The sequence below is a fragment of the Sylvia atricapilla genome, chromosome 12 (assembly GCF_009819655.1).
Source record: "Sylvia atricapilla isolate bSylAtr1 chromosome 12, bSylAtr1.pri, whole genome shotgun sequence".
In the NCBI taxonomy this organism is placed as follows: Eukaryota; Metazoa; Chordata; class Aves; order Passeriformes; family Sylviidae; genus Sylvia; species Sylvia atricapilla.
Genome location: NC_089151.1, coordinates 8,090,699 through 8,117,373, shown reverse-complemented (window position 1 = coordinate 8,117,373; position 26,675 = coordinate 8,090,699). Strand labels below are relative to the sequence as shown.

Sequence of the window (26,675 nt, the reverse complement as noted above, 5' to 3'; positions counted from 1 at the left end):
CTGCGCCGTTCCGCACTTTCTCTTCCTCGCCCCGTCCCAGCTGCCAGGCTGATGAATACGTGGGCAGGGAATGCTATTAAATGGCTTCCTCCAGCGACTGCAGCAGCTGCGGGCAAAATCCCTGCGGACACCTGAGTGAGGAGCTGGAGCAGCTCCTTCCCTGCTTGGAGCTGAGCATCTTGTCCCCGACGAGTGCTGGGAGGAGAGGCAAGGGCTGTGCCCAAGACTGGCCAGGACCAGGGGAAGCTTGGCAGGAGCACGGCAGTGGCCCTGACTCCATGCCAGGGGAATCCCAGTGCGCTCTCACAGGCAGAATTGCATTCCTTCCCACGCGTTTCCCTGGGAGCACTGACCCACTCTTTGATAGCCAATGTTTTTTGCTGACCCTTTGGATGCTCAGCAGCCCTGAGCACAGAAACAGTGGCTCTTCCAAGGGCCTCTTCAGTGTGATGTGGGGGAGGACAATGTCCCATGTCCCATGTCCCCTGCTCCTGGCAGGAGCTCAGCCCTGAAGCATCCTGAGGGGATGATGTGGACTTGGGCCAGAGGCAGCCGAGTCCTGCTGGCCTGGAGCCAGCCAAGAATACCTCAGCCCCTCTGAGATTAGTGCTGCAGTGTGGCCCTCCCTCGGGTGCGTACTGGGAAGGAACTGGGCTGACTTCCACTTTGATTGGCCCAAAAGGTGCCCATGGGTACTCAGCCCAGTAAGTGCCCTGGGACACCGGGCCAGCAAAGCCCAGCGCCCTGTGGGGGTGTCATTGCTGGCACAGCAGAGCACCCCGGGGACCCTGGGGCTGTGCAGAGTGGTCAGGTGGGCACTCCAGGGGCCACATGGGCACCTGACTGGGTTCGATGGGCACCGTGCAGGGATGGCTCAGCACCCTGAGGAGAGGAGGAGGCATGTACCGTAGCTGGACCAGCACCCAGGGGCACCCTGCCGGTGCAGTGAAGCACTCCGAGGAGCAGGGAGGGACCCAGCAGGATGGGCCAAGCACCCTGGGGGTATTCAATCGAATGAGCTGAGCACATTGGGGGTACCTGGCCAGGTGAAACTGAGCAGCTGAGCATCCCGGGACACCCGGCTTGGGTTTGCTGAGCACCCCCGGGAACACCTGCCTGGAACAGCAAAGCATTCAGAAGAACAGGGAGATAGTCGCGAGGGTTAGCCAAGCACCCTGGGAACATCCCAGCCTGGGCTACCTGCGTACCCTGGGGCCATCTCCCGCTCTCGCTCCCCACCCTGGGGACACACACGCAGCTGTGGTCGCCGCGCACCCGCGGCGGGGCAGGGCCGGACTCTCCCCGGACCGTGCGGGGCGGTCGCTCGGTCCCCTCTCCCGGCCCGGCCCCCGGCCGCCGCCCCGCCCGCTCCCGCGCCGCCGCCCCCCGCCCGCCTCCCGGGAAGCGCGGGCACGGCCCCGCCGCCGCCGCCGCCCGCGGGTGGACGCGTCCCGCGCCAGGTGGGTCCGCGGAGCCTCGCGCGGGGGGCGCGGGGGGCGGCCGGGCGCCCACGGCCCCGCTCGGGGGCGCGACCCGGCCGTATCTGCCTGGGGACATATTGCAGGGACACGGCGCGGAGGTCCCTTCACTAGGGATTGTGGGTGGCACCCCTTTGCGCCGGGACGCTGCGCGGCGCCTCGGCGTGCGGGCACGGCGCGGTACACGGCACGGCTGCTTTCCCTTGGGACATGGCATCGCGTGGGGACACGGCGTGGCCCCCCTGGCGCCGGACATGGCGTGGGGACGCAGATGGGGCCCCTTCTGTGCTGGGCTATGGCACGGACACAACACACCCTACTTCGCAAGGGGACACGCTGTGGAAGATGTGGCACAAGGACATGCTATGGTCTCTTTCCGCAGCGTGGGGGCATGGCAGAGCCCCCTTCACAGGGGTGTAGGGACGCGACACCTCTGCGTGGGCACCCGGCATGCGGTGGCTTGGCCATTTCATCAGCCCCATCCCCCAGCGCGCCTCGGCTGAGGCCGGACTAACTCATCGCTGGGAATAACGGGGCTGGGTTGATCTTCCTCCTTCCCTGGAAATCCCCTGAGGGTGTCATCAGGGAAGCCCTGGTAGCCCTGCCCCAAGTGGGACAGAGGCATATACGGCTCCACGGCCACCCACAGTCCTGTGGCCACCCGAGGCTCACGCGAGGCTGTCCCGTTCCCCGCCGCCCCCAGGGCTTGCAGCGGGTGTCCTGCCCTGGGGCTGCAGCCGGGGCTCTCTTCCCCCAGATTCCCTCTTGCAGTCCGGGGGTGCTCCTGCACCCCTGCAAACACATCCCTGCCAACACACTGTGACGGCCCTGGGACCTGCTGCCTCCCTGCCAGCAGCTGGAGAGGAGAAGCCAGCGGGGACTGCCGGGAAGGGGGACTAACCCCCCATCCATGGCAGGGAACAACTGTCCGGGGCTAGCGGAGAGCAGCCAGTGCCCGGAGCCTACACCTGTCCCTTGTCCCCATACCATCCACGCCACGGCCCTGGAGGCTCCCGGTGAGCCCCAGCCATGTAGGCACAGCCTGGGGCTCCACTGACGGCCACCATCAACATGCAGCAGGGCTACGCTGCCGTCCTATGTGAGTACAGCTGGGGGAGAGGGGGGGATGGCCTCAAGAGTCACCTCAGTGGGTGTCCCTGAGGGGGCTGACGCCGCTGGCTTTGGCTGCCCAGGTGTCCTGGCTGTGCTGGGGCTGGAGGCCGCGGCGCCGGGCGAATGCGAGCTCACCCGCCTGCTCCAGGACAAGTTGCAGTATGAGATGCGCCTGCAGTACATGGTAACCCCAGCTTTGGGGGGCGGGGGGGCACATGTGGCATTTCTGGGTCCCCATTTGCTCCAGGGGGGACATGGGGTAGGGGGGGCAGCACCCACTGCTCTAGAGTGGCCAGGTGCTGGGTACTGTGTTTTTTACCAGGGACAATTTGTGCCAAATTGTACCCAGAGCTACTTCTGCTGGGGGCTGACCACATCAAAGGCCTTTTGCACTGGCTCATTGGTGTCATGTTGAGGCTGGCAAGGATGTGCCCATTACTTTGCCCCTTGCCAGCCCCCCTGCACTTCCTTGCCTTTCCAGAAACACTACTTTCCCATCGACTACACAGTTCAGGTCCAGTACGAAGAGGTGCTGAGGCCGTCCAACATCACCCGCCTGGTAAGAGGGTGGCAGGGGGGAGTCCGTGATGGGGGCACTCCAGGGACCCACGGGGGCTGCATGGCTCTCACCCTCTTGCCCTTTAGCGCAACGGGACAGTGTCGGAGGCAGCACTGCGGTACCTCTGGTTCCATGTCAGCTCCCAGGCGGTGCTGCGGATCCGTGACGTGCTGCCAGAGAAGCACCCATCCTGGAAATACACCCAGGAACTCTGCCAGCTCTTCGATGCCCTGGGTGAGGAGTACAGCAAGTACCGGCAGGTGAGGATGCCCTGGCACCCCAGCCAGCCCCACGTCACACCCTCGTGTGCTCAGAGGACACGCACTGAGCCACGAGCACCGGGAGGGGACAGCACGGGCATGGAGGTTTTACCTGCATGTGGGTCCTGTAGAAGGACCGAAGAGGACGGGGTGTAAAGGACAGAGGCTGGGAGCGGGGTGCAGGGGCCTGAGGCAGTGCCTAAGGGTGGTTGCACATCTGGCATTGGTGGTTCAGTGGTAGAATTCTCGCCTGCCACGCGGGAGGCCCGGGTTCGATTCCCGGCCAATGCAACAGTTGCTCCTTTTTCTTGCCTGCAGCCCGTCCCCCTTGGGGGACCGGCAGACCTGGGGAGGGGAGAACGGGACTGTCATACACACCAACCTCCGTCACCGGGTAACACTACCACGGCTGGCGACTGTGGGGCATCAGGCAGAAGATGCCCATGAATTCATCCCTGTTTTACCGGTGACGGTTCTGCCTCCCTGCTCAAGCCTCTTGTGCCTCGATGGAGCTGCTGAACCCCGGGGCAGTTCCATTTGTGCCGGATGTGGGTGGCCTGTCACGGCTGGGTCCCCAGTGTGAAGCCGAAGTGTAGCTGGGTTGTCCTGTGCCACGGAGCAGGTTCTACAGCCCCTCTGTGGAGAAAGGGAGCTTTGCTGAGTTGTGTCATCAGAGGGTTAACTCAGAAGGCTGCTGATGGCCTCTCCTCGCACCTTGTGGGTGGTGATGTGAGGCAGCGGGCAGAGGCGTTGCCATGGGCTGGAGCCTTGGTATCAGGGCTGTGTTGGGGTGCTGTGTGAGGGTGTTCAGAGCTGCCAGGGCCCGTCCGTGCTGCTGGCAGCCCGCTGGGTTGGGGAGTGTGGGGGAGGGCCGTGATGCTGTGCACATCTGGCATTGGTGGTTCAGTGGTAGAATTCTCGCCTGCCACGCGGGAGGCCCGGGTTCGATTCCCGGCCAATGCAACAGCTGTGTCCTTTTGCACCCTGCTGTCCTTTGGTGGCTGCTAGGGTGTCCATGGAATAGCTCAGAGGTTCTCCCCTGCGGACCTCCCGTGGGTGCTCCCTCGGGCATCTCTGTAGCAGTGCTCCCTCTGCATCTGCCCTCGGGGCTGACTCTGTAGTTCGTGTGGGTGCTCAGCCCCGAGGGTGGTGGCAGCCCTGCCTGCAGGGAGTATCCCTGGCTTGGTACCACTGGGAAGCAGGAGGAGGAGATGGTTTGGTGAATGACAGCTCGGCTGGGTGGCAGGGAGAGATACTGGCTCAATGACACCAAGGAGTGCTATGTCAGTGGCAGTGAAGGTTTAGGTGCTCGTTCCTGTCGAGGGTGCCCAGGCCATGGAGGCAGATGGCAACTGTGGGCAGTTCCAAATCTGGCATATATGGTTCAGTGGGACAATTGTGTTCGTTTCTCAAAAGCCAGGGTTTGGTTCCTCATCAGTGCAGCCCAGTGCCCTGCCTTTCAGCTCTGCAGTCCCACCCCCTCCACCTGACTTGGACTCCCTGCAGCCATGGGTTGCTTGTGGCCGAGAGGTGCTGCTGCACCCCAAGGCAGTTGCATTTGATTGCTGAATGTGGGTGGCCTGTCACAGCTGTGTCACCAATGTGAAGCCGAAGTGTGGCTGGGTTGTCCTGTGCCATGGGGCAGGTTCTACACCCCGTCTGAGGAGAAAGGGAGCTTTGCTGAGTTGTGTCATCAGAGGGTTAACTCAGAAGGCTGCTGACAACCCTTCCTTATTGATGAGGCAGCAGAAGAGGCGCTTCTGTGGGCTGGAACGGCGGTACCAGAGCTGTGTGTTGGGGTCCTCTTTGTGTGTGTGTGTGTGTGTGTGCACATCTGTGTTTCTGTGTCTGTGATGTGTTCGCAACCAGCAGTGCCTGCCCACATTGCACTCACTCGGATGGATTTGGGACAGTGAGGCCGTCTGGAGAGGGTTGGGATGCTCTGCACATCTGGCATTGGTGGTTCAGTGGTAGAATTCTCGCCTGCCACGCGGGAGGCCCGGGTTCGATTCCCGGCCAATGCAACGATTGTATTTTTTGCACCCAGCGTCTCTGGGAGGCTCACGGGAATTGCCCTGGGTGCCTGGAGGGATTACACAACTCTCCAGCATATCTCTCCCCCTGTGTGGATGTGAGGAGTGTCACTGTCGGTGGAACAAAGCCAGTGCACCTTGGTGATCCCACGGGGGACTTGGTGGCAGAGGGGGACCCTGTCTTATGGGTAGTGACTGTCCATGGGTCACTGACAATGGTGGCAGTGACACTGGTTTGGTGACAGTGACAAGGGTCTTTGGCTCGGTGGCAGTGAGGCCTGCATGGGTCTGGGGGGTGCTGCCATATCCAAAAGGTGGCTGTGTTTGGGTACTAGGTGTGGGTGGCCTGTCACGGCTGGGTCCCCAGTGTGAAGCCGAAGTGTAGCTGGGTTGTCCTGTGCCACAGGGCAGGTTCTGCAGCCCCTCTGAGGAGAAAGGGAGCTTTGCTGAGTTGTGTCATCAGAGGGTTAACTCAGAAGGCTGCTGATGGCCTCTCCTCGCACCTTGTGGGTGGTGATGTGAGGCAGCGGGAAGAGGCGTTGCCATGGGCTGGAGCCTTGGTATCAGGGCTGTGTTGGGGTGCTGTGTGAGGGTGTTCAGAGCTGCCAGGGCCCGTCCGTGCTGCTGGCAGCCCGCTGGGTTGGGGAGTGTGGGGGAGGGCCGTGATGCTGTGCACATCTGGCATTGGTGGTTCAGTGGTAGAATTCTCGCCTGCCACGCGGGAGGCCCGGGTTCGATTCCCGGCCAATGCAACAGCTGTGTCCTTTTGCACCCTGCTGTCCCCCGGGGGACCTTGGTGACATCCTGGTGGATCTATTCCTGCAGACAGATGTGGAGACCGTAGTGGCCGATCTGGTGAAGCTGATCCACAGCGCGGGCGCTGAGAGCCGGAGCAAGGCTGTGCGCCCCAAGGCACTACTGGACAACTGCCTCAAGGTCATGCGGATGCTCTATGGGGTGCCCTGTGAGTTGTGGATCAGGGTGGGGGGCCCGACCTTGGGGGACGCAGGTGCCACACAGGGGGACCCTGTCCCACACCGTGTCACCTGTTCCCTCTGTTCAGGTCGGTGGGAGTCCACCTAACCCTGTGGAAGACCCCTCACTCGACACCTCCTTGACCTGGAGTCTCGGATGCTGCCTCTGCTCTGCTCCTCCCAGAGCCCCATGGGGGGTTCCCAAGGAAGCTGCAAAGGTGGGACAAATGCCACTCCTTCCAGGACCAAACACAACCCCTTCCAGAACTGTGGGACTGTTCATGGCTGTGGAATCTTGTGCATCTGAAACGTCTGGCACCCTTTGCACGGGTGTGGGATCAGACACAGCGCCCTGTGTCAGGCAGCTGTTGGGGGGGGCACACAATCCTCCTTGCCCACAGGGCAGGTGAAGGCATCACCATGTTTCTCTCGATTTGTACTTTTTCCTCAGCTTTCATTAAACACCAGTTAATTCTCTAGCATCGCAGCTCAGCTTCTGACTGGGTCCTTGGGAGCCTCCACCCTTACCCAAAATAAAGGACCAGCAAACAGAACTCCACTGCCTCCACTGCCGCCTCTTTTGGGGTGTCAGCCACCCCTCTCACTGCTGTGGGGGAGAGACACGCTCTGATAAAGGGACTCCTGCCAAGCTGCCTCTGTCAGCCCCGGCTGCTTCTCTGGCAAGGAAACATCTGGATTTGTTTGTTGTGCTTGGCGGCGCGGTGCAGGCGGCACACTGAAGGGTCTGGGGCTGCCTGGCTGCCTCCCCCTTTTACAGTTAAGTTAATTACCTTCATCAGCTATTAGAGACCTTAATTGGTTGTATTCATGGCTTAGGCTCATGAGTCCATGAGCACTGCAGCATGAGTGGAGGAACGTCTTCCTCCTCCTCCTCCTTTTCCTCCTCCCCTCATTCCTAGTGAAGATTCTGTTTATATAAAGCCCACGCAGAGCTCATACAAAACCCACCAGTGATGATCCACTGCTTGATAAGAGCTTTAACTAGAGCAACCCTCTCTCCCATCCCTGCTGGCTCTAACAGAGCCCCTGTGTGGTCCAGGGTCCTACCTGGGGCTGCGTCAGCCCTTGAGGCTGAGCCCCAGCCTCCTTCGTGTCAAGTGTGGGAATGATCCTTCATCCTCCTCCAGTGTGGAAAAACTGAAGCTGTCCCTGCAAAATGACCCCTGTCAAGCTTCCCAGAGCATCCCCACAGCAATGAGCTTGCCCAAACCCTGCCTGTCCAGCCCACTTGAGATATTGTGCATTTTCTTCTGATCCCTCTTTTGAGAGATGGCTTCAAAAAAGTCATCTGAGGGCTTCTACAGAATGCACTCACAGGATTGAGAATGGGAGCCTGTTAACAATATCTCCTGGTCTACCATGAGGGATGGTTTCAGGGAGAGTCAGCCCAGGACGCCCTGCCCAGGTCTCAAAAGACGTCTTTAGGCATGTGCTGAGAATTGGGAGATCACCAGCTGTGAAACCCCCTGGCTGCTGGAATAGGAAGAACCTTTGCTGGCTTCGAACCAACAAGAAAAATGCCTGGCAGCATCCTTGAGGTGGGCATAGAAAGGCCAGGTTTGGGGGTGGGCAGACTCAGCCGGATGAGGGCTGAGTTTGGGGGCTGTCTGGGATGTCCCCATAAGCAGTATGGCTCATGGCCCTAGAGTGAGGATACCCAGGGGGTTCTGGCCCCAGGGGATGCACTGGATTCAGGACCACACTTGGTCCTTCCTTATGCTGCCCCAGCTCAAATCAGCATCCCAGGCCAGCGGGGCAGCAAGTCCAACTGATCCTCCAACCTGTGCATCCCTTTTTTTTATTCCTCTGCCCATCTCTCTCTCTCTCTCTCCCCCCCTCCCTCCCCGAATCAGACTGAGCCTGGAAATGGCAATTAATTCACTTTAATTAATTATTTAAGCTCAGTGGGCAGATGCTGCTCTCACCAGGGCAGCCTCTGCCCTCTCCAGTCCCAGAAGGTGCCATTACTGGTGGCTGAGAGCTGGGCCAGCAGCTGCAGGACGCCCCGCACGCTCTCCTCCAGTGTCACTGGGCCCTGTCACACCCAAGGGCAAGGGAAAAAGTGAGCCAAGATTCTCCATCCCAACACCCCCAGTCTCACCCATGGTATGGTGAAATGCCAGCTTCATCTAGGTTGGTTTGGGAGCAGCTGGAGATGCTCCAGCAGCCAAGTGATGCAGCTTTGCACAAATTGATTGTCCCTCATTTGAGTGCTGAAAGGACCGAAGTTAATTTTTTCATCCCTAATTAAAAAGTGACTCGTTTGTCCGCCAGAGGAGGGTAAGGGACAGCCAAGTGCAGGACCGGGGTGCCCTCTGCTGACACGCCATGAGGATGGGAAAGGAAATAAAAAATAGGAAATTGGATGTTTTGAGGGGAGAGGCTGGAATTGTCCTCTTGCTGTGGTGGCACAGCCACTGTGGGACCAAGGGATTGCACAGATGTGGGTGCCCAGGGAAGAGATGTCCACGGTCAAGGATGTCTCAGGAAGGAATGTTTATGGGAAAGTGATTTCCATGAGAAGAAATGCCTTATTAAGTGGTGTCCATGGAAAGGGATGTCTGTGGGAAAGAATATTTCTGGGAAGGGATTTCTTTGTGAAAGGATGACCCTGAGACTGAATGTTCTTAGGAAGGGGTGGTCTTGGGAAGGGGTGCTCCAGGGAAAGGATGCCCCCAGGAATGGAGGACCGTGCTGAGCTAGGATGGCCATGCACCTCCCATCACTCACCATCCCCGGTTCTAAGGGAGGTGTCACATGTCCAGGATCCACAGACACGCAGAGGATCCCGCTGCTCCCGTACTCCAGGGCCAGGCACTTGGTGAGCATGTTCAGAGCAGCCTGGGAGGGTAAATTCCCCTCCTTACCATCATGACCTGGCAACGCCATGGCCAGTGGTGGAGGGAATCCCAGTGGAGGTGACCCCCGAATTCCTCCCCATCCTCCAGGTGGCAGTACCTTGCTGCAGCGGTAGCAGATGTCCTGCCTTTCCTCCCAAGCCTCTGCAACCTCGATGGAGCCCAGGATGCTGGAGATGTTGATGATGGCAGCTCTGCTGCAGCTCATCTCACGCTGCCCTTTGGCCTCAGCCGCCTCCTTCAGCAGGGGCAGGAAGGCCTGCAGGGGATGGGATCTCAGGGTCACCATCCTCTTCCTCCCTATTCCCAGTGTTTGGGGCAGGGGTTGCCTGTGTCCTCACCTGGCTTGTCTGCAGGGGCCCGATGGTGTTGGTGGTGTAGACAAGGCTCATGTTCTCTGCTGTCTCGGTGGCCAAGGTGCTGCGGCGGGTGGTGCTGGTGTTGTTAACCAGGAGGTTGAGGCCAGCACTTCCCACCTCCTCCCTCACCTTCCCCACTGCTGCCTTGATGCTGTTGGGGTCTGTCACATCTGCATGGGGACAGGAGGGTTTGGGGGCAGGCTGGTCGCCACGACCCTGGCCAGATGCTGTAGGACATGGCAAGAGGCAACTCCCAGCCACTGAGCATCCTCCTGGTCCCATCAGTGACCTGGTTGAGCTAAGCCAAACCAAGGGATCCACCTGCTTGGTGGCATTTCCTGGAGCCACCCACGGTGGCAATTAAATCCTAAGAAGTTTCCTGCCCCAGCACTTACCTAGAGGCAGGATCACGACGTTGGGAAAGCCCAAAGCCACTTCGTTGACAGCCTAGGTGGAGAAAGCAGAGGGAGGGGGTCACGTGGAGGGTGACACCTGCACAGTGCCAGGGTGGGAGGAGGGTGGCCCCTCATGTCACGGCCGACAGGTTACAACAGGACCCAGTGGGAGCAATTTGAGATGAGTCGCTGCTTCTCTGCACCTGGCTGAGCCCGGCAGCTCCAAAGCTCCCAGCAGCCCCCCCACACTCCCCATCGTGCACATACCTGTGCCAAGAGATGCAAAAAACAAACCACCAAAAAAAACCAACTGAAAAAACCCCAACAACCCCCCATATTTAATACATACATAGGTATTTTTAGTATTTAATACATATATGTATTTTTGTTTTGTATCTGTATCTCTCTATATAAATATATCTATATATAGTCACATGTATTTTTCCATGCCATTCACTGTGCAGGATGCTGGCACTCAGCCTCCCAGTTCCAGGTGCGATTGTGGCATCCCCCAGGCACCCATCCCAGAGCTGACTCCCTCCTGTCCCCCTGTGCCGGCGCCCTCCCTACCTTGCCCTGGGGGTCCAGGCAAGCAGCGAAGAGGCGCCGAGGTGGGCTGGGCTGCTCCAGCAAGCCCTTCAGCAGCCCCAGGCCCAGCCCGCCATCACAGCCGGTCAGCAGGACACTGCCCACGCTGAGCCCCTCCATCCCCACTGCTCTCCACAGCCGGCTGCGCTGCCCCAGCGAGGTTTGGCAATCGGCCTCGATAATCCGGGAGGTGGCAACGCTGCGGGTGCTGCTGGGATGGGTGGAGGCAGGGGGCACCGCCTGCACCCCCTCTTCTGGAGGGGATGGGGCAGCAGGATGCTCTTCTGCATCCCAGGGTCACCCGTCACCTTGACCATAGGGCTGTTGCAATCCTCCAAACCCCAAAACATCCACCTCCCTCAAGGCATGGGAACCCCAAAGGGGTAATGGTACCCTCCCACCTCTTCCCCATTACTGGGGTGACCCCAGAGAACCAGAACATCCACAGGAGCACAGGCAAGGCTATTAATTACAGTACAACCTTTATTAATACTGGAATCTTCACAGTGCATTCGTTACTTGTAGCAGTGACTATGGAAAACGGGGGAGGGGGGGAAGAGGGGAATTACCACCAGAAAGGAAAAAAAAAAAAAAAAAAAAAAAAAAAAGAAAGAAAGAAAAAAAGAAGAAAAGACGGAATGAAAGAAAAAGAAACGTGGCAGAGGGACAGGGAGAAGGGGAGTGGCGGCAGAGGCGGGAACACGAGGGAGAAAAATAAATTAAAAAAAAAAAAAAAGGAAAGAATAAGGACCAAGTTAACAACAGCACCAGAAAAGTTACTTCAGTCGAAAGACAGGTCAGGTTTTTTTTCTTTTCCAAAGAATTTTTGTTTTCTGTACAAAATAAGAGATCCCCCCCCTCCCTCAAACCCAAACATTTGTCACTTGGCCTCAGCGGTTCTGGGCAGGAGAAGGGGAAAGGGGGAGAACTAAATTGTTATTCCTAAGGGGGAGGGCTGAGGGGCTGCGATGCGACAGACAGCAGGGTGGCGGGGACTATGTACAGCGGGGGCCGGGGGGTTGTGCTTTCCTCCAGCCGCCGGCAGAAATCAGCTGCTTTGCTTGGGGGCTCTGAGTCAAAACTCCTGTGCCTGGAACCACCTCTGAGCGGACCCTGCACAGGGTCTGTGGGTGCTGAGAGAGAGTGAGGGGGCTTGAGGGGGGTCCCAAGTGGTCCTTGTGAGGGGGGGCAAGGTGGAGGTTCAGCATCCTCAGTCCCTGCACTCTGGTGTCCCCCCAAGAACAGAGGGGATTGCAGTGCCTCTACCCTCAGCCCCCCACCCTCTCACACGTCCCCCACTTCTTCTTCCCCCCCTGCATCCCCAGCCCATTGCTTCTGCCCGCTGGGATGAGGCTGAGCTGTGCTGGCCCCAGGCAGGCAGCTGGGGGGAATGGGGCCAGGGCCCCCCACTCCTGGTGCTCCTGGTGCTCCACGGCTGCCACAGCCCTGCTGGCACTGTCCTCTCCTGCTGCGGCTGGGGCCACCCGCCTGCGCCCGGGGGAAAGAAAATAGAGAGGAGAGGGGAAGCGGGAGGGGAAAAGAGAAACAAAGGGAAAGAGGAGGAAAGCAAGGAAAGGAAAAAAAGAGGAAAACAGAAGGGAGGAAAAAAAGAGTTAGAAGGGAAAAGAAAAAGAGGGCAAGAAGGGGAAAATAAGAGAACTGGGAAAACGAAGAAAATAAGAAAAGAGAAGGAAAAGTGACATAGAAGAACAACAACAACAAAAAAAAAGGCAGAAAAAATAGGAAAAAGGAGAAAATGAGAAAAAAAGCAGAAAGAGGGCCAAAGAGAGCAAGTGAAGGAGGGATGTAGGGAGAGGGCAGGGCAGGAGGAGACAGAGGAGCAGAAAGCAGGGGGCACCAGGGAGGGACAGGGCAGCGGGTGCGGCGGGTGGGGGTTCCCGGGGAGGGGCAGCTGTTGCCCCGGGGGTCCATTGGCCACGGTGGGCACATCCCCACTGGCCGGGGCATCATCACAATATCCGCGGGGCCGACCTGTCGTTGGTGACGGTCCTGCGCAGGCGCACCCCGCGCCGGATGGCCACCAGCATGTCTTCGGCCGGGGGGTCCATGGAGGCCGCGGGGGGCGGCGCGGGGGTCTCCTCGCTGGGGCCGGACCCCACGAGGGCGGTGGGGAAGGGGAACTGGCCTTCCCCCAGGGCGTGGGCGCCGGCCACCAGCTCCCCAATCTTCTCCACCAAACTGTGCCGGTTGGCAGCCAACTGTTGGTCCTCCTCTTCCTCAGCGGAGAGGTGCTGGCCGGCCCCGGGGTAGACAGAGATCTCCATGGCACCGCCACCCCAGGCAGTGTTGGGAAGGCTCAGCCTCTTGGGCGAAGCTTTGGCAAAATCCAGGGGGTTCGGAGAGGCATCGTCAGCGTAGAAGACGCACTCTTCACTGCCCACCCGCGTGGGGCCGGCATAGCCAGGGGAGTCGGGCACTGTGGGGGTCTTCACGGGGACGATGGGGGGTCGGATGGGGATGGGGCCAGCATTGGAGAGCGTACGGCGGACCGAGGGCTTGGTGGAGGGCGTGCGGCGGATGGTGGCCACCCCCGGGGTGGTGCCGGCCGGGAGGTTGGTGCCCGTGGGCAGCCCGGCGGTGGAGGCAGGACGCTTGGTCTGGATCATCCGCCGGTAGTTCTGGGCGATGTTGCTGTTGCGGGGGATGGTGGAGGACTTGTCAAAATCACTCTGGGGGTCACACTCCACGTCACCGTTCACCGAGTAGCAGTCGTAGTCGGAGCCTGGGGAGGGAGCAGCACCATCAGTCTGGCTGGGTAGGCAGAGGGTAGCCAAGCCCAACCATGCCAACAAAGCCAGCCCCTGCCACCTCCAATTGCAGCACAACCACCATATTCAACCACCGTGATTGTCACACAACCATTACTGTCCCAATCACTGCTGGCACAACATGCTCACCATCAAAACCAAACATCACCACTGGAAGGAAACCTCAGTCGCCCCAACCATCACACTGAAATCGCAACCAAACCAAACTGTCATCATCACAACCACCCCAACCACAGCCATTACAACATGATCACAGCTGATCTCCACTGTCACCACCACGTGCTCATAACTGGCTCAGCCATTATCATGCCAACATCATGACAGATGACCTCCAACTACTGACTCTGTTGCCATCACCTATCATCTGCCACATCTCCACCTGTACTCAACCTCTGCACACAGACACATCACTGCAAACCATAACCTGTTATGGCACTTCCTGGCACAACTGCACCCATTGAGTTCCATCTAACACCCAAATAACCAGGAAAAGCTGTGGCTATTTGTGGCACCCTGCCAGCCCCTACACAGTACGACTACAGCCCAATCCTATGACACCCAGAGCACACAAATGTGCCTCAGGACCACCAAGACCTCTGCTGTGCACTTCCCGACTCTAAGTGCTGTCTCAGGTGCTCCCAAGTACCCCCAGTGCCACTACCTTGGGAAGGGATGGTGTCCTCAGAGCAGGAGGGAGTGGTGGTCTGCGTGCTGTAGCCACTGGAGTACTGCAGCGAGTCCCGGCTGCTCTTCTGGTGCTCCAAGCTCAGCCCACGGGTCAAGACCATGGCCAGGTCGCTGGCAGCAGGAGACACCTCCTCCCCATGCTGCTGGGGCAAGAGGAACTATCAGCACCCCGGTTCCTCCTTTGGGAGTCCCCAGGAGCCCCCCACCTCTGTGCTGGTACCTTGGCAGCAATTGTAGCCGGCGACATCCGGGGCCTGGGAGTGTCCTCAGCACCGATGCCCGGGTACCCCCCAGCAGGAGAGCCCATCTCTGCTTCCCGCAGGTGCTCCACACGGTCCTTGCGCCGCTGCAGGGTAGGGACCACTGGCTGGTCATAGGGGCTGGCCTTGGACCAGTCCTGCAACGGGCAAGGCATGCAGTTCATGCTGGTGACACTGGGACTAGGAGTGTGGCAGGAGGGGTCTCAAGCTGATGTCCCCTGTGTTAAGCCACCACGGGCGCTGCTCAGGATGCTCTGCCCCATGCAGGAATGGAGGGGAGGGTCTGGGGGCTGAACACCATGAAGTGAGAAGGGAACCACGTGTGAAATGCAACCCTGGTGGGATGGCAAGGACTAACCGAGGTGGGGGAGCTGCACTCGCTAACTGACTGGCAGGTTTCAGATGCCTCTGAGGACGCCGAGCTGGAGGACTTCTGCTGTGCCGTGACGAGCCGAGAGCCAGAAGGTGAGAGAAGAGGCAGTTAGCAAGCAAAGCCAGAGCCACGACCCCAGTTAGAGCAGCACCCACAGCTCCCCTGGCTGAGCAAGGCCCCCAGCCCTCCTCCCCTCTGGCACTGGATGCAGGGTGGTGAGCAGGATGCGACCTTGCCAGCGGGGTCAAGAACTGAGATGATGCATTGCCCCAACCCTTCCCCCTTCTCATCCCAAGCCATGCAAAGCCAACAGGTATTTTGGGGAGTGGGGACCTTGCTGGGTTGATGATGCCAGGTTAGCGTGGACAGGTGGGAATGGCAACTCCTTGGGGACCCTGGAGCATCCTTGGCACTGGGTATGGTGCAGCATGAAGGGGAAGCTTTGCTCCATGCTGCCTGGTGGGTGACTGGCACAAACTGGCTATTATGGGGCTGCGTAATTGGGAAACACCCTGTTCTCCTGGCACAGGGAGAGGGATACCTGTGCCCCATGCCTGGCAGAATTCATGGATGGGGTTTCTCTGCTGTGTGGCCCAGGATGCCCCCAAGTATGGCAGGCACCCTCAATATTCCCAGTATTTATTTCCCGTGATGCCAACACATATGGAAATACTTCTGGAGGTGGGTCTCATCACCTCTGCACTGGACCCTTGTCCTGCACCACCCACCCGTTCTACGGAAGAGGAAACTGAGGCACGGAGGCCGGCAGCACGGACCACCCTCCCTGTACCTGGCTGGTGATGTCCGAGGGCATGGGGGAAGGTGGCTTGGAATAAGCGGCGTCCTGGGAGATGAAGCCGGAGTCGTGGGAGGAGACGCTGGAGAGGCGGGTGGCGGCGGCGGGGGGCTGCGCCAGGCTGCGGTAGCGATAGGTGGAACTGGGTGAGCAGGTCTGAGCCCCGCCGGGCCACGCCATGCCACCCTTGGCACTGCTAACGCTGCTGGGGGGGCGCCGGGGGGACGGGGACACGCCGGTGGGGAGGACAAAGGAAGGAAAAGAGAATTTAAGACAGGGGTTTGGAGGTGGCAGGATGGCCAGCGCCCTGCCACACATCCCAATCTGGGGAAATTGAGGTATGTAGTCCTCCTGGGGGTGTCCCTTTGCCTCCTGGGGTGGCCCTGTGGCAGGGAACAGGCTGGGGGACATGACAGAGGTGGTATGCTTGCCCCCAGACACCCATGCACAGCATACATCGTCCCCAGACCCCAGAGGATGTGTAAGGCCCTCATCCTGCCCCATTGGTCCACCAGCCCTGCCCAGTAGCTAGGACCAATTCCTCCATATTAATGGGAGCCACTTGCCCATATGGACATGAGAAGGTGGACATGCACCTTGTGAGCATCCCCAAGGGCCGTAAGCATCATTAAGCCACTGAGGTTAACGAAGAGGGCTGGATTTCCTGGCTGTGGTTGGGTGTGAAGCCCACCTTACCATACCTGCACATGCTGGACTTGCGGGAGCTGGAGCTGCTGGGCGAGGACGGGGGCGTCTGGTAGGACCAGCTGTAGTCAGAGCCCTTCAGGTCCTTGATCACCTGCAGGAAAGATGGGGTCTAAATCTCCCCAAAGATGCTCCCCTGCTCCCCTGGCTCGTCCCTACTGACCTGCTCACTGGCGGGGGGCAACTTGTGGGGCTCAGCGGTGAGCACCACCAGGTCCTCGATGATGCCCTGCAGGTGGGTAATCTCGCCCAGCATGGTGAGCTCCCCGTTCTGAGGGGAGACGAGAGAGAGCATCAGCACCCACTGGGCAGAAGCAACAACCCCTGACCCTCCTGGCCCCCAACACTCACCACCACGGGCTGCAGGAAGGTGATGAAGGTGCAGAAGCGGCCCCTCTCCTCGATGAGGGCTTTGCGGACTGCCTGCTTCTCTGTCTCCTCCAGCAGCAGGTACATGTCATTGACGTCCTGCAGCGCATTGTCCAGCTGGGGCTGCAGGTCCCCCTTCCCTGTGACATGGGGCACTGTGTCAGTGCTGGGCTCCCCTGACACCCTTCCCGGTCTGCTGGCGGTGCCACTGCCATTCCCCCAGCTTGGGGACATCAACCCATCCTCACATTCCAAGATACCATAGGTCACCCACTGTGCCCATATCCTTGGAAGGTCCAGGAGCACCCTCACCCCACAGCAGCCCTGGGCAGGGGGCTCCTCTGCCACCCCATCCCCATCCCTGGCACTTGGGACCAGAGGACCCCTTGGGCTGCCATATGGTGAAGCTGGCATCGCCTCAGGATAAGGGGTGCACTAAGCTAAGCTAAAAGCAGGGTGAGGGTGGGAACAGGGAGTGGATGGATGGATGGACAGACAGAGGCTGGGGAGACTGGGGGGAGTAGATAAGGAAGCAGAGAAGGGGGCCGGTGGTGGGGGGCAGCAGTTCACTTACCAAGTAGCTCTACAGGAAGGATGTGGAGGGGAGGGAAGAGAGAAGGAGACAGAGAAAACGTGTGAAAAGAGGCCGAAGGCTGGGGCGCATGCCCCGCCTCCCCGCCACCCCCGGGGCCGTGCTGGCACCTCCCTTTCTACGGGGGGGGCAGCAGGACCCCCCTAGTGCCCACCCCCTGGTTGGCAGTGCCACAGCCGGGATACCAGCCCTGGCTGGGGGTGCTGCAGAGGGGCTGGGGGGGCACCCCCTAGGAGACCCCCACTCACCTTTGCGAGCCTTTTTCTGGAGCTTGAGGGTGTCAGAGGATTTTTTCTTGATCTCATGGCGTGCTCGCTTGTACTCTGGGGGTGCAGAAGTGCTGTCAGAGGGGATCCCTGCCCAGCAGAGCAGCCACCCTGCACAAATCCATCCCATCTCCCCCGTACCTTTTGCATGGTCCTTGTCCAGCTGGTTGGCAGTTTTCTTCCAGTCCTCAATCCTGTCCTGCAAAGGGTTTATCAGGCTCTCCATGAGGGCGCTGGAGCAGGGAGAGAGAAGCAGAGAGTGTGGAAGAGTGCCAGAGCCAGAGGGGAGCCATTCCCCCCTCCCATGCCTAGCCAACATTCAGCATCCCCTCCTTTATCAAGGGATGAGCCTGTCCAGGCCGTGTCACCAACGCCTGTGGGTTTGGAGGCCGAGCTGATCCTGATCCTGCTTACTTGGTGAACTGCCGGAGCTTGGCCTCGATGCTGCGGTGCCGCATGCACATCCGGGTCAGCGCCGAGCCAATGTCCCTTGTGGCACCTGGGGGGGAGCAAAGTGCTGCTGACACAGGGCAGGGACACTCCCACACCAGTCCCAGCTCGGTTTGTACAGTGGGAGCAGGGTGGCTTGTGACAGGGACGATCAGCACTGGGATGCACTGGGGACATTTTACACTTTTCCCACGATAAATCCACAAAATAAATAAATCATCATCCACTAATACATGAAACACTAAATATCTCTTCTGGAGGCTTTGAAATTAGAATTCACTCCCATTTTTTCCTGGTTTGTCTTAAATTTGGCACTGGGGGTCCAGGGGAGGGAAGGGATGAGGTACCCTGGCTTAGTTCCAAGCAGTCAGCTCTGTCCCACACCTCCAGGCACAACCTCGAGTGGACAAAAAGGGAGTCCAAACTCCTCGGGGAAGATATTTGTGAACAGCAGACAGCAGGAGCATCCTTTTTAGATGAAACCGCTGTTAACGCTGAAACCTAAGGATGGCCACATGGTGGCAGTGCTGCTGGCAAATCCCAGGAAAAACGGCAATCAAAAATCCTTGGGTGCAAACTAAGGAGTGACATTCAGCCTTCCTCTCCACTAAAAAAAGCCCCCAAAAACACCTCCTTCCCTTTTGCAGGAATTTTGGATGCCACTCAGTCCCCCAGTGCTATGGAAATAGGGGAACCCATGGGCCACGGCCTTCTCCTGCACCGAGGTAGTCTCCTAATCCAGCTCCTAATGCTCTTATCCCAGCTCCTGCTGCTTCTAATCCGATTCTCATGCACTGTGTGCAAGGCCAGCAGCCAGCCCCCACGCAGTGCCTCAGTTTCCCCACGGCGCTGCTCTGGTTCCTACCCTCTCAAAAAGCCCTGCAGGTATAGCAGCACTGCAGGGTGACACTGACTCCTGTGGTGCTGGTCCCCAGCTGTCCCCAGCATTGCCCCTGTGCCTCCTCCCTGCTTTGGCTGCCTGGGCTAGCAGGGAGCTGGGGGAGCCCTAATCCCCCTGGTGCAGTGGGCTAGTGGGTTTGGAGGCAAAGCTGATCCTGGCTCAAGCTGCTGCCTCCACCTCCTCCTCCTCCTCCTCGCGTGGCTCCAGATGGCCTGGATGCCGCCAGTCTGCAAACCAGCCCGGGACCATCTGCTTGGCAGAAGCCAAGCAGTGGGAAGTGGCTCCTCGTTGCCAGCGGGCACCCAGAGAGGGTCTGGGGATCCTTCCCCCTCACTCCCCAACAGTATGGGGGACCACACATGCAGCCTTGGCTCTTCAGTCACTCTTCTCGTGAGTTGGGGTTTGTCCCCAAAACAGGTGAGCTTGGACTCCTTAAACTCCCTCTAGCTAATTCCCCTTCCCTGGAGACCCCTGGAGCAGCCAGGACTCCACCATGGAACTTCCCAGATGGGTGCCAGGGACAAGGAAGGTGGATTGCGCATCCTGGGGGTCAGAGATGGGTGCAGGAGACCATAGCGTGGGGCTGAACGTCCCAGCCTCACCAGAAAATGTGGATAAGCACTCATGGGTGGTGAGGAGCAGCACCCACATGGGTGCCCACCTCCTTCCCCCTCCCCATTCCATCTTTCCAATGCTGCTTCCCAGAGAATGCTCCACCTACGTGTGGGAACAGGTTGGACATCTCTCTGGGGATGGTGAAGCTGCTGCTTGAAGTCTACCCCAGAAATGTGGGCAGAGGACACCACAGAGGGGACAGTCACCACCTGTCCCCCTGCCCAGACAAGCCTGGGGACACCCACCCCCAGGAGAGAGGACCCTACCTCGGGTGTTGGTGGCCATGTCGGCCACTTTCTGGAAGGCATCCAGGAAGGCAACTGCGGCCAGCACCGTGGTCCTGAGGCAGAGAGAGCGAGGAAGGACACACTCAGTGTGTGCAGGACACACTGGGATGTGCCAGTGAGGAGGGGGTTCTCTCATGTCCCACCCCCTCTATGGTCACTCACCTGAGCTGGGAGTGCAGCTTGGTGGCCTTCGAGTTGAAATCCTCCCATATGGGGTAGGAGCTCTGCAAGGAGCAAAGGTGATGGTGAGAGACAGGGCCCCTCATCCCCTGCACTGCTTCTCCAGTCAGTGCAGGTCCTCCCTTCACTGCTGCAGGGAGACTGGGCAGCTCAGTAGCTTCTCTGATGGCTAATAAAGGCTGAGCACAACAATTCCCTCCTGCTTTTTTTTTTTCCTTTTCCAGTCTGGCCACCCAAACTTACAGAGCATGGAGACCTCAGGATTTTGAGTGATCTCTTCCTCATGGGGGTCAAGGTAGGTTATAGGTTTGGAAATTTGAGGGCATGAAATGAAAAATCTTAAAGCCTCTGGCCAGCAGTAAAATAGTCACCCCCAGCGCCCGCAGCTTCCCCCCAAAGCACTGATGGCCAAACCCACCCTCATGGAGAGTTCCAGTCCCACAGATGGGAGCCCCAGTCCTCACCTCCCCTGAGCCCAAAGACCAACAGGGCATGAGAGGAGGTTTGAGTCCCTGAAGCCATGAATGAGGCATTTGTGTGGGGACAGGGACAGAGCACAGGTGCTTGGGAGGCCACCCCAGTGCTGTCCCAATGAGGCCAGTCTGGTGCCATCCCAGCAAGGCCATGTGTGCAAGACCAGTCCCACTGCCTTTGTGCCAAGGCTATTCCAGAGCTGTCTTTATGCAACCATTCCAGTGAAGTCATCCCAGGGTAGTCCCAGTGCCACCATCTCAGTGAGGCCATGCCAGACCTGTGCTGCTGCCACCATCCCAGTGCCACTGTTTCAACAAGACTCTGGCTGTCCCAGTGAAGCCAGTCCCAGGAGAAGATGCTGGTGCCATTCCAGTGAGGACTCCCCAGTAATGCCAGCTGCAGCGCCATCCCAGCAAGGCCATCCTAGTGCCATCTCAACAAGGCTGATCCTGATCCACCATACAGTGAGGCTATCCCAGTGTCACCATCCCAGCAAGGCCAGTCCATGTTGTCCTGGTGAGGTTAATCCCCGTGCTGTCTTGACAAGGCCATCCATCCCAGTGCCAGCCTTGCATGGCCAATACCAGTGCCATCTTTCCAGTGAAGCTATCCAGGTGCCACCATACTGGCAAGGCCATTCCAATGCTGTTCCAGTGAAGCTGGTCCCAGTGCTACTATTCCAGCAAAGCCATCCCAGTAGGGCCAGTCCTGTGTCATTGTCCTGGTGAAGCCGTGCCGGTGCTGCTATCCTACCGAGGTCAATCCTGGTCCTGTTGTCCCAATGACAACATCCTGGTGCTATCCTGGTGTTGCCATCCGAGCAGTGACAGGCATCTGTAAACTCCCCTAGGGCAGCCACCAGGCTGGGACATGTACATCACCACACATCCCCATGGGCACTATGGCTTGGTGGCAGCTTTGGGGACAACGTTTGCACTGAGGGGGCATGAGAAAGTCCAGCATTGCTTTTTGGGACCACGAAGGCCTCTATTTCCTCATGAATCAGCAAGAAAGTGTTTGAGGGTGCCACTTCCCACACCATTTGTAGCAGTGACCCTCTGGTTGTTGGTCCCCAGCGACTGTCATTGCCAGAGGGCTGGGCCACCATTCCTGGGCCACTGTCCCCAGGCCACCTTCCTTGGCCACCCTGGGCAGAGCAAGTGAGGCTCCCCTGTAGAAGGGAGCAGGTTGTGATGCCCCTAAACCCCTGTGATGCCAGGCATGAAGAGGATGGGGAAGAGGACAATGGGGACAAGGACATGCCAAGGTCATTCAGGGACACCGAACACGAGAGGAGAGGCAACAGGAATGAAGCCAGCTTAGGGACTGTCACCAACAAACAAATTCTCCCCACCACAGGCCAAGGGGTGCTGAAAAAGCCATCCACCACCAAAATAAGGTCCTTTTGTCCTGTGACCAGCACAGGGGTCCCAGCCACAGGACCATAAGCGCATCACTGCCCTTCAGTGCTGGCAGTTCTTCAAGCAGAGAGTTATTTGTCCCCCAGTGCCCGTGCCAGGACACCCACGTGGCTGGAAGATGGGGACAGCACACCCTCAGGTGTCACTGGCACTTGGCTGAGCCCCAGCTGTAGTGTGGTGGGGTTTTCCTTCTTTTTCATCATTTTTCTTTCATCTTTCCCACCTTCAAATGGCATGAAACTGAATCCAGCCCAGTCTCCTTGGGTGAGGGGTCCCCAGTCCAACCGCATCCAGATGGTGCTGGGAATGTCAATGGGAAATGACAGCTCTGGGCTGGGTTATCCCCTCTGAAGCCTCAGCATGGGAATGGGGAAACTGAGGCAGGGGCTGCCCCCACCTCCCCCGTGGGAGTGTAGGACTCAGCCAGGCAGCCTGGAGAGGGTGGCTGGGGTGAAGGCATTTGGGGGAGGGAGCTGACCACCCCAGCACCTGTTTCCCACCAGCCCTGGATCCCACTGCCCTGGGGAGAGTTGGGAGAGCTCTCCCTGGAGCTTTTCTCCCAGCTTGGGGCAGAGTCCAGCTGCAGAGCCACCACTGCCCCTCGAAGGGGTTAATCTTCCCAGCAAGGCTTTTATTTTTTTTTTTTTATCCCCCTCCCCTGCTTTGGCAATGACAGCATTGTCTGGACGGGTCTGCAGCATGAAGAGGGGAAGAGGAGGAGGAGGAGGAAGAGAGCTTTTACGTCCCAAAAATGACTAGGGCTAAACCCCAGCGCTGGAGCTGGCTGTGGGAATTTCAGCCCCCCGAGATGAAGAAACATGGCTAGTCCCCTCCTCACCACCTAGCCCTAGCCAGAAATGCCCCCCAGCATTTTTAGTTTATTTTTTTTAAATGAAAACAAACAAACAAAAAGGTCTTTTTAAACATAGCCCCATCCTGTTCCCAGGGAGGGTGGAGGCAATATCCTCTTCCCGGGTTAGGAAACGGGATCAAGGAGCTGGGGGACATTTTTGCTCCACTGATGTCAACCCCACTGGGTCCAGCAGAAATCCAGGCTGGGCATGGGGTGGTGGGGGCAGGGACAACGTGATGCCTGAAATTGGTGGCAATTCCCGGTGTGGGGCCAGTGGTACCTGCCGAGGGGCAGTGATGCCAGGTCTGTGTCACCCGACAAGGGGCTCCGGCACCGGGAGACGGATACAGGGCTGATACGGAGCCAGGGTCCCCAGTACGGGCTCCAGTGCCCAACGCAGGGCCCCGATGCACGTTATGGGTTGATGTGGGGCTCTGGCACCCAGTGTGACACCTTGATGCCAGACATGGTGCTCCGATACCCAGTGAAGGGTAACAGGGCAGATATAGGGCTGCAACACCCAGAATGGGGCTCCAATAGCCAGTGACGGATCTGGGGATGATGTGGGGCTGCAATCCCCAGGATGGAGCTCCAATACCCAACGGTGGTTATAGAGATGATGCGGGGCTGCGATCCCCAGGGCTCCGATGCCCAACACAGGGCTCCGATGCCCAGTAAGGGGGCTGATGTGGGGCTCTGGCAACCCGTGCCGGGCTCCGACAGCCGACGTGGGACCCGACTCTCACTGTGAGGCTGCTGTTCGGGCTCCGATACCCGATGCGGGGTTTCGATCCCCATCTCGCGGCTGGGCAACAGAGCCCCGGTACCCACCGAGGGACCGGCACCGGCGGCGGCAGCGCGGGGGCTGCCTGGGGAAGCCGGGTGATGGGAGAACGGTGCGGGGAGAGCGCTGTCACGACAGCAAAACCGGGGTGCGCGGTGCGGGGGGGGGGAATCCCCTACCTTCATGTCGTTGATGATGGCTTGGAAGAGGCCGCCGAGGGCTCCGCACTCCTTCTCCGCCGTCTCCATCGCGGCGCTGCGGCAGCCCGGGGCGGGCGGCGCCGCCGGGGGAGGCCGCGGCGGCGGGCCAGGCTCAGCGGCGGCGGGGGGCGGGCGGCGCCCGGGCGGCGGCGGCGGCGGCGGGGGGGGCACAGTGGCGGAGCGGCGGCGGAGCCGGGCGGGGCATCGCCCCCCTGCCTCCTTCCCTCCCTCCCTGTCGCCCTCCGCGGGTGCTGCGCGGACCCGCCGCCCCCTGGCAGCGGCGCGGAGCGGGGCGCGGAGCGGAGCGGGGCGCGGGGAGCTCCGGCCCGGGGCGGTGGCGGAGGCGGGGCGAGGCGGGCGCTGCGCGGCACATGCGCCGCCCGCCGCGGGGCCGGGGGCTGCGGGCGGAGGGGGGGATGATCGGGGTCAGCCCCAGGGATGCTCCGGGAGCCGCTGCGGGAAAGCCGGAGGACGCGCGGGGATGACGGAGCGGGGGGCAGCCCCGGTGGTTCTCGGGGATGCTCTTGGGGGGGGATCGGGGAGCAAAACGGGGTGCCCCAGGACTACAGCGGAGGGAAACCCGAGGGATACCTGGAGATGCGGCACTGGTGGGGGCAGCACCGGGGTTTGTTCCCGTGGCGGCGTAGGAACCCCCAGGGATTATCTTGGGGTGCTGAGTGAGGAGCAGGACAGCCCCAAGGAGTTTGCACTTGGAGATGCCGTGGGATGCCCGTGGGCAGTCCCAAACCTCTGGAGGCGCCGGGGGGATGCTGCCTCTCCCCAAAGGGTGTTTGACCCCCATTGCCTTCCTGACCCTCCAAGATGTGCTGGAGGGTGAAGTCCCTCTGCAGTAGTTACACGACAGCTCTGAAATGTGCACTCGATTATCACGGAGCCATGGGAAATGCATGGCCTGTAAGCAGACAAACCCTTCCCACATCCATCCCAAGGCCCCAGTCCCAGCCTCCTGCGATCTGGGGGTGCCAGGCTGAGCCCCAGCAAACCTCCCTACCCCTTGCACTGCAGTGATGCTCAGCTGGGGCAAGGGTTTCAGCCTAGGCCACCAATTCCCCCTCCTGCCAGAAAAGTAGTCTTGAGCCTATGCTGATGATGCCCACACTGCTCTGGACCGTGTTGGTCAAGAGCCACCCATAAGGAAACAATTATGGCTCAGCACTCCAGCAGCCGGCTGGAATTTCTCTCCATAAACCCAGTCCCTAAGTGTAGAAAGAGGCTGCTCAGCAGCAGTGAGCTCGGCAGGAGTGAGGCAGAGCCCACCCAGCCCACACTAACAATGACACAGGGGTCCAGCAATCAGTAACATCCAGCACCCTGAGAAACCAGCCGGCTTGAGAAGCCACTGCTCGCACATCTTGGAGGGCTGGCTGTTAAAATTAACCCGCCGTGACTGGGTCTGGAAAGCCCTTTCCCGGGAATGACAGGAATGTCTTTATCCTGGCCAAAGCAGCGCCGGTATGGGGCTGTTTGGGGAACCCACTGCCAGAGACAGTCTGCGCTGTAAACAGGCCAGAAGCCATAAAAAGTCCACGAATTCCTCCAATCCCCCTTTTCCTGGGATCAAGCAAGGGCCTGAAACATGCAGGGGATGCAATGCTGTCCCCCAAACCATAGCAGCCTGGCACGTGCTGGGGTCCCCCAGTGCCACAGGACAGGATGAAGGCAACACTGGCGGCTGCTCAGGGCCAGGAAAATGCCTGTCACTGTGCTGCGGTTTCGTGACCGTGGCCTGGAAGAATTTCAGTGGTGGTTTTTTTCCTGCTGGGAAGAAGAGCAGGCGGAGAAGTCCTGCTTGCTGGCGAGCCAACGTGGCAGGGCTGGGCCAGCCTGGGGCACAGGGTCAAGCAAAATGCTCCATGCCATCCCCTGCCCTTGCTGGGGTTTTTGCCTCCACGTGGGAACTATGATGGGAAGCCCAGCAACAAGGAAATGGGCTGTTCTGCATTGCTTGTTTATTTTATCATGGGGAGCTTAATGCAGGAACAAGGAATGGAGTCTGGGGTTAGGTCCACTGGTCCCCATGTCCCCTGGTGCTGGCTGGGAGTCGAAACTGTGCAGTTGTCCCCGCCAAGAGCCGGGGACTCAGAGAGGATGTGTGAATGCAGGGAGGGGGCCGAGTGTCAGGAACAGGAGTGTCTCCCCGACTGAGATGCCACTGGTCACCTCCAGCAGGGCGTCAGAACCAGAGGGTGGAAGTCAGGGTGGTGAGAGGTGGCTGGCAGCCCTGCGTGCTTGTTTTCCAGGGCGGAAGGCCAGGGGTTGCTCCCGTCTTCCTTTCCCCTCCTCTAGTGCTGCTGGCAGCTGGCTGGGCACTCAGCTGACTGTCACGGGGAAGGCATTAGCAAAGCAAAGGAGAGTTTCCTCGCCCCATTGCAAGAGAAGACGAGGTGTTTTACCCTGGCCCTTTCCTCGGGCAACCCTTCCCCATGTCCCCCCAGCACCCACAGGAGAGGCTGGGCACAGCCTGAGGGTCCCCCCTTGTCCACACGCACAGCGGAGGGGAAAACCAGCCCTGTGATGAGCGCTTGCCCATCTCCATTAAACCCACCAGATCCTCTGGTGGCCAGCAACTGGTGTGCCTGTTCCCTGGTCTGTGTCCCCTGGTCCCTGCCCCAGCAACTGTGCACACCCACGGCGGCCGCAGGGGTGCTCAGAGGACCACCCGCCGATCCAGCTGCTCTGCCCGCCCAGCTCGCTGGTGTCTTGCTTCCAGGTGCTTATTTTGGACCTTCTCAAAGTGCTGCAGCAGCTCCGTGTAGTCGATGTTGGAGGCTGCTGTTCTCTTGGAGCTGGTGCTGGGCTTGGTGTTGTCCCTGCAGGGTGGGAAGAGAGCGTGAGGGTGCAAAGGGGATGGGGTTGTTTGGTACTGTGAGCATCCAGCATTGGCAGCACTAAAACCTTGTCCTGAAGAAGCTGAGTTCAGCAAATCCTAGTCATGCTGGTGCCTCATAAAATACCCCCAAAGACATATTTTCTTTCTCCAAAGCTGTGAAACAGAGCCGAAGTCAAGGGAAGGG

At 59.4% G+C, this 26,675-nt stretch overlaps 4 protein-coding genes and 4 non-coding genes across 16 annotated transcripts in view; 5 read left to right on the top strand and 3 right to left on the bottom strand.

Annotated features, from left to right (window-relative positions):
• The first annotated feature begins 1,397 nt into the window (after positions 1–1,397).
• IL34 (interleukin 34) lies at positions 1,398–6,971 on the top strand. 2 transcript variants are annotated; one of them, XM_066327756.1, is made up of 7 exons: positions 1,398–1,460; positions 2,236–2,577; positions 2,672–2,775; positions 3,073–3,150; positions 3,237–3,410; positions 6,269–6,407; positions 6,507–6,971. In XM_066327756.1, exons 2-7 carry the CDS (start codon positions 2,550–2,552, stop codon positions 6,524–6,526), a joined length of 543 nt encoding a protein of 180 aa, XP_066183853.1. In that variant the 5' UTR covers positions 1,398–1,460; positions 2,236–2,549; the 3' UTR covers positions 6,527–6,971. The 2 variants fall into 2 exon arrangements, with proteins under 2 accessions (XP_066183853.1, XP_066183854.1); XM_066327757.1 differs by lacking the exon at positions 1,398–1,460 and having other exon boundaries at positions 2,174–2,577.
• TRNAG-GCC (transfer RNA glycine (anticodon GCC)) lies at positions 3,631–3,701 on the top strand. The gene has a single exon. It is a non-coding gene; the product is annotated as a tRNA-Gly (tRNA).
• Positions 4,303–4,373, top strand: TRNAG-GCC (transfer RNA glycine (anticodon GCC)). The gene has a single exon. It is a non-coding gene; the product is annotated as a tRNA-Gly (tRNA).
• Positions 5,364–5,434, top strand: TRNAG-GCC (transfer RNA glycine (anticodon GCC)). Its single transcript has one exon. It is a non-coding gene; the product is annotated as a tRNA-Gly (tRNA).
• Positions 6,125–6,195, top strand: TRNAG-GCC (transfer RNA glycine (anticodon GCC)). The gene has a single exon. It is a non-coding gene; the product is annotated as a tRNA-Gly (tRNA).
• A 1,388-nt stretch (positions 6,972–8,359) lies between the features above and the next one.
• LOC136366314 (C-signal-like) lies at positions 8,360–10,758 on the bottom strand. Its single transcript, XM_066327300.1, has 6 exons — positions 10,621–10,758; positions 10,051–10,102; positions 9,638–9,825; positions 9,397–9,555; positions 9,169–9,279; positions 8,360–8,473 (listed from the first exon to the last, which is right to left on the bottom strand). The coding sequence occupies exons 1-6, from the start codon at positions 10,756–10,758 to the stop codon at positions 8,360–8,362; spliced, it is 762 nt and encodes a 253-aa protein (XP_066183397.1).
• Positions 10,759–11,101: 343 nt separating this feature from the next.
• Positions 11,102–23,908, bottom strand: MTSS2 (MTSS I-BAR domain containing 2). Of its 8 annotated transcripts, none has more exons than XM_066327749.1 (14): positions 23,620–23,908; positions 19,891–19,952; positions 19,708–19,781; positions 17,890–17,974; positions 17,617–17,708; positions 17,458–17,532; positions 16,600–16,757; positions 16,412–16,519; positions 16,245–16,342; positions 15,538–15,745; positions 14,733–14,810; positions 14,335–14,511; positions 14,089–14,254; positions 11,102–13,381 (listed from the first exon to the last, which is right to left on the bottom strand). In XM_066327749.1, exons 1-14 carry the CDS (start codon positions 23,686–23,688, stop codon positions 12,609–12,611), a joined length of 2,223 nt encoding a protein of 740 aa, XP_066183846.1. In that variant the 5' UTR covers positions 23,689–23,908; the 3' UTR covers positions 11,102–12,608. The 8 variants fall into 8 exon arrangements, with proteins under 8 accessions (XP_066183846.1, XP_066183844.1, XP_066183851.1 ...); XM_066327747.1 differs by having other exon boundaries at positions 15,538–15,748; positions 23,620–23,907; XM_066327754.1 differs by having other exon boundaries at positions 15,538–15,664; positions 23,620–23,907.
• Positions 23,909–25,588: 1,680 nt separating this feature from the next.
• The window catches only part of VAC14 (VAC14 component of PIKFYVE complex), a 58,880-nt gene continuing 57,793 nt past the window's right edge, over positions 25,589–26,675 (bottom strand). The window contains exon 19 of the mRNA XM_066327745.1: positions 25,589–26,471. Within this exon, the coding sequence (XP_066183842.1) occupies positions 26,309–26,471 (163 nt within the window). The 3' untranslated portion in view covers positions 25,589–26,308. The remainder of the gene's footprint in view (positions 26,472–26,675) is intronic.

What these genes read in the sequence shown, in the direction of transcription:
- IL34 (XM_066327756.1), top strand. Translation starts at nt 2,550, where the DNA reads ATGCAGCAGGGCTACGCTGCCGTCCTAT. An exon ending in GGGCTACGCTGCCGTCCTAT is followed by an intron (nt 2,578 to 2,671) that starts GTGAGTACAGCT and finishes TTGGCTGCCCAG; the next exon opens with GTGTCCTGGCTGTGCTGGGG. An exon ending in CGTCCAACATCACCCGCCTG is followed by an intron (nt 3,151 to 3,236) that starts GTAAGAGGGTGG and finishes CTTGCCCTTTAG; the next exon opens with CGCAACGGGACAGTGTCGGA.
- LOC136366314 (XM_066327300.1), bottom strand. Translation starts at nt 10,758, where the DNA reads ATGGAGGGGCTCAGCGTGGGCAGTGTCCTGCTGACCGGCTGTGATGGC. An exon ending in CGTCGTGATCCTGCCTCTAG is followed by an intron (nt 9,826 to 10,050) that starts GTAAGTGCTGGG and finishes GTCCCCATGCAG; the next exon opens with ATGTGACAGACCCCAACAGC. An exon ending in GGCCCCTGCAGACAAGCCAG is followed by an intron (nt 9,556 to 9,637) that starts GTGAGGACACAG and finishes CATCCCCTGCAG; the next exon opens with GCCTTCCTGCCCCTGCTGAA.
- MTSS2 (XM_066327747.1), bottom strand. Translation starts at nt 23,688, where the DNA reads ATGGAGACGGCGGAGAAGGAGTGCGGAGCCCTCGGCGGCCTCTTCCAA. An exon ending in CCATCATCAACGACATGAAG is followed by an intron (nt 19,953 to 23,619) that starts GTAGGGGATTCC and finishes TGCTCCTTGCAG; the next exon opens with AGCTCCTACCCCATATGGGA. An exon ending in CCTTCCTGCAGCCCGTGGTG is followed by an intron (nt 16,520 to 16,599) that starts GTGAGTGTTGGG and finishes GTCTCCCCTCAG; the next exon opens with AACGGGGAGCTCACCATGCT.